This window comes from Condylura cristata, unplaced genomic scaffold (genome assembly GCF_000260355.1).
Source record: "Condylura cristata isolate star-nosed mole 26May11 unplaced genomic scaffold, ConCri1.0 scaffold00039, whole genome shotgun sequence".
Taxonomy (NCBI): domain Eukaryota; kingdom Metazoa; phylum Chordata; class Mammalia; order Eulipotyphla; family Talpidae; genus Condylura; species Condylura cristata.
In genome coordinates this window covers 3,119,868-3,123,796 of record NW_004567140.1, presented here as the reverse complement: position 1 = coordinate 3,123,796, position 3,929 = coordinate 3,119,868, and the positions used below count along the sequence as shown (strand labels likewise).

Sequence of the window (3,929 nt, the reverse complement as noted above, 5' to 3'; positions counted from 1 at the left end):
AACCAGAATATTATTATTCTGGTTATGTCACAAACCCAGCCATACAGTGTTGCAATTGCCGTTTTATAGAACCATTAAGTCCTTTAAAAAACTAAGAGACTATACAGGTGACTACAGTCGATTTTCCTATTTTATGTTTGATCATGTCGTATATACATAGATGTGTGTACTTATATATTTTCTCAATTCTGACATTTTTTATTTCTTCCTGTGGTTTTGATGCTGTTCGGGGCCCACGTGTATGAACCCCCAGTTATAGGATCTCCGTGTCCTCCCCTCCTCGGTGCTCTTCTGGTCACATATCACTTACCTTTGTGTATTTTGTCTAAGAATATATACTTTTAGTAATGGCCTGTGCAGTTGTTTTTTAAATCAGGTAAGAGAAGAAATGAGGGAAAACACTTAGACCGTGTTTGCCATGACCTTTTTGGGTGTCTTCCTGTGCCCCGGTTTGAGTTGCCCGGGGAGGCAGCTGCTGTCAGCCTGCAGAGCCTCTTTAATGTCTTGTGAGTCAAGACTCTGGCAGGGAGTTCTCTCAAGCTTGATATCTGAATACCTTTATTGCTTTTATTTTTCGAAGGGTAGTCGTGTTTCATACGACACGCTTACTCGTTCTGGCTCCGTTACCTCTGGTGAAAGCCCGCAGTTATTTTTGTCTTGGACACCGGGTATTTGATGCCGTTTTCAGGATTAATTGGTTGACTCGTTTATTTTTTGGCTGCAGCAGTTCAGCTATGATGTATCTAAGTTTGGGTCCTGATGTGTTTATCCTACTTGGAATGCATTGAGCATACTTATGTACCAAATTTGGGGAGTTTTCTGCCAATATTTCTTCAATTATTTTTCCTGCTCTTTCTTTTTTTCCCTTTTATTGGGTTTCTGTTACCATAAGGTTTTAAGGTCTCCCACAGGTCTCTGTGGCTCAAAAGACCTCTGTGCCTGCCCTCTGTGCTGTTTTCTTCTTCAGATTGGATGGCCTCAGCTGATGAATCTTTACAAGCCTGCGTTGAATGTCTTTCATGTTGGTCATTGTGCTTTTCAACTACAGAATTTCTGTTTAGGTTTCTTTTTTACGTTTTCATTGTTATATCATATTATGTTTTATGTCACTGTCTTTCCTTTTTCAATCTTCTAATGGGGTTTCTTTTATTAAATTTGTGACTATATGTGTAATAGCTGCTCTGAGGTCTTTGCAAAATCTAACATCTGGTCATCTCAGAACATGTATATGGATAGAATTTTTTCTGTAAATGCAGCATACGTGCCTGTTTTTCTGCCTGTCTCATCATGTTTTTGTTTGTTTTAACTGGATTTTTAGGATACTATGTTACAGAAACGCTGGAATCTCACCTTACCCCACCCCATTAGCCGTTACTGTTTTTGTTGGCCTGATGATCTGCCTGGGTTAATTCTGTAGTCTTTTTTCCCCTCATGATAGCCACTGGTGCCTGTGTGCATGTTTGTTTCTTGTTTTAATGTTCAGCATGGTCAGTAAATGATTAGTCAGTGGTTGTGCTGAAAAAGCCTTGAGCTGGCGCTCCCTGGTGGCGCAGCGGTTAAAGTGCAGCACTAAGAAGCTAAAGGCACTTCAGCATGAGTTCGATCCCCGCCTGCCCGGGAGCTGACCCACAGGGCGCGGCAGACCTCTCCTGACCCGCCCGCTGCTCCCCTCAGCAGTGGACTTTGTCAGTCAGCCTGTTCTGCTCCCCACTCTGTCTCTGGTGAAGCCTCTCGCCGCCCCTGCACCTCTGGCTTACACCCCAGTTCTGTATGCACAAATAAATAAATCTTTAAAAAAAAAAAAACAAGTCTTGAGCTGTTGACCACCCACTGTTTACTGTGGCAATACTTGTTCAGGCAGGCTACCAGCTTCATTTTCAGCCAGGGACAAGTAACTTACTAGGGACTGTTCTGGCTCCTACTGTTCTTACTGGGGTTCAGTAGATTTTCTTGAGTCAATGCTTTTCAATTTGTTATTCACCTTTGATCAGGTCCACAACACTTCAGTGGTTGATTTTGACTGGTTTGTCTGGTGTTATCATGTTTTTTTAATAGAAAGGATTTACTAAGCTCTTCATTCAGCCATCTGAAGCCCCACTGATTTCTAATAGATATTGATCACATCCCTATATTCCACCTATATCCGTTCGTTTTGTTTTTTTTTTTTAAGATTTATTTATTTGTGCATACAGAACTGGGGTACAGGCCAGAGGCTCAGGGGCGGCGAGAGGCTTCACCAGAGACAGAGTGGGGAGCAGAACAGGCAGATCGACGAGGTACACTGCTGAGGGGAGCAGCGGGCGGGTCAGGAGAGGTCTGCCGCGCCATATGGTCACCTCCAGGGCAGGTGGGGATTGAACTCATGTGGAAGTGGCCTTAGCTTCTCAGTACAGTGCTTTAACCCGCTGCGCCACCAGGGAGGGCCCTATATCCGTTTGTTTGAACTAAAGTATAGAATTGGTTTTCTTCTTTCCCAATCAGCCATTAAAAGAAATACAAGGAACTTGAGAGTCTAGTAAGATTCCTAAATTAAAGTTATGCTTGAAATATGTATTATCAAGTCAGAAAAAATCTAGTCCAACAATAAAATATTGTGAGTCAGTGTTAAAGATTTCACTATGTGATATTTTCCATTAGTACAGTATGTTTGGGTTTGTTTATATTATAGATTTTTTTTTTTTTTTGCTGTGCAGGAAACCGTCTTAATTTGAATTAATTTAACTAATCCAAGTAAAATATATTTTAAATTATAATAGAATTATGTAATGATATAAAAACTTCTTTTGATATATAAATTATTTGAAATTTTAAAGTTTTAATGTATTCTCTATGGAGACAGGTCTTTCACCAAGAATATTCAAGGCAAAATGAAGAATGATATTTGAGCTTTATCCCCTGTAATGACTTTGAGGAAGACTTAAAAACCTGAATAACCTCTGAATTTAATTTTAGTGAATTAAAATATTTATAAGTTAATTTTGCCATCTCTGAATCATTATTATCTTTGAGGCCTTCACATCTAAAAGCAATCTACCTGAGAGATGAACGTATCACAGATCTTTTTGTCTTTATTTTATTCTCCAACTCATTTGATTTATGAGTGAATCCCAAAGTTATTTTTTAAATTGTGACTGGGACTTTTCGCTCTTTGATTCTTACAGTGATAAAATTTACTGTAGATTAATTTCTAGCAAAATAATCAAATTATTTTTGTGATTTGACAGGAATATTTGAGTTAACTGATCATAAAAAGCTTCCTGCAGGAACCATCCATGTTATATTGAAATGGAAATTTGCTTACCTTCCACCAAGCGACTCCATAACAACTGAAGATTTAGGAAATGTCATTCGGGAGGAAGAATCAGAAGTTCAAAGACTACCTCCAGCTTCCTCTGTTAGCACGTCAGCTGTGGTGAGTCGCAGTTAGTTTGCTTTCCTATAAAACTTAAGAAGTAGCTGGGAAAAAAGAGGGAAAAGACACTGAAGCCTTCACTAAGCATATGTTCCTCATAGTCATTCTGGCATGTTGGTTTACCTTAGGCCCCAACACCTAAACCAAGGCAGCGTCTAAAACCTGTAGAGTATGCACAAATAAATAAATCTTTAAAAAAAAAAAAAACAAGTCTTGAGCTGTTGACCACCCACTGTTTACTGTGGCAATACTTGTTCAGGCAGGCTACCAGCTTCATTTTCAGCCAGGGACAAGTAACTTACTAGGGACTGTTCTGGCTCCTACTGTTCTTACTGGGGTTCAGTAGATTTTCTTGAGTCAATGCTTTTCAATTTGTTATTCACCTTTGATCAGGTCCACAACACTTCAGTGGTTGATTTTGACTGGTTTGTCTGGTGTTATCATGTTTTTTTAATAGAAAGGATTTACTAAGCTCTTCATTCAGCCATCTGAAGCCCCACTGATTTCTAATAGATAT

At 39.4% G+C, this 3,929-nt stretch overlaps 1 protein-coding gene across 1 annotated transcript in view; it reads left to right on the top strand.

Annotated features, from left to right (window-relative positions):
* RPGRIP1L (RPGRIP1-like) overlaps window positions 1–3,929 on the top strand; it is an 88,195-nt gene that overhangs the window by 48,368 nt on the left and 35,898 nt on the right. Inside the window, exons 18-19 of the mRNA XM_012733220.1 lie at window positions 3,225–3,412; window positions 3,541–3,585. Coding sequence (XP_012588674.1) covers window positions 3,225–3,412; window positions 3,541–3,585 — 233 coding nt within the window. The remainder of the gene's footprint in view (window positions 1–3,224; window positions 3,413–3,540; window positions 3,586–3,929) is intronic.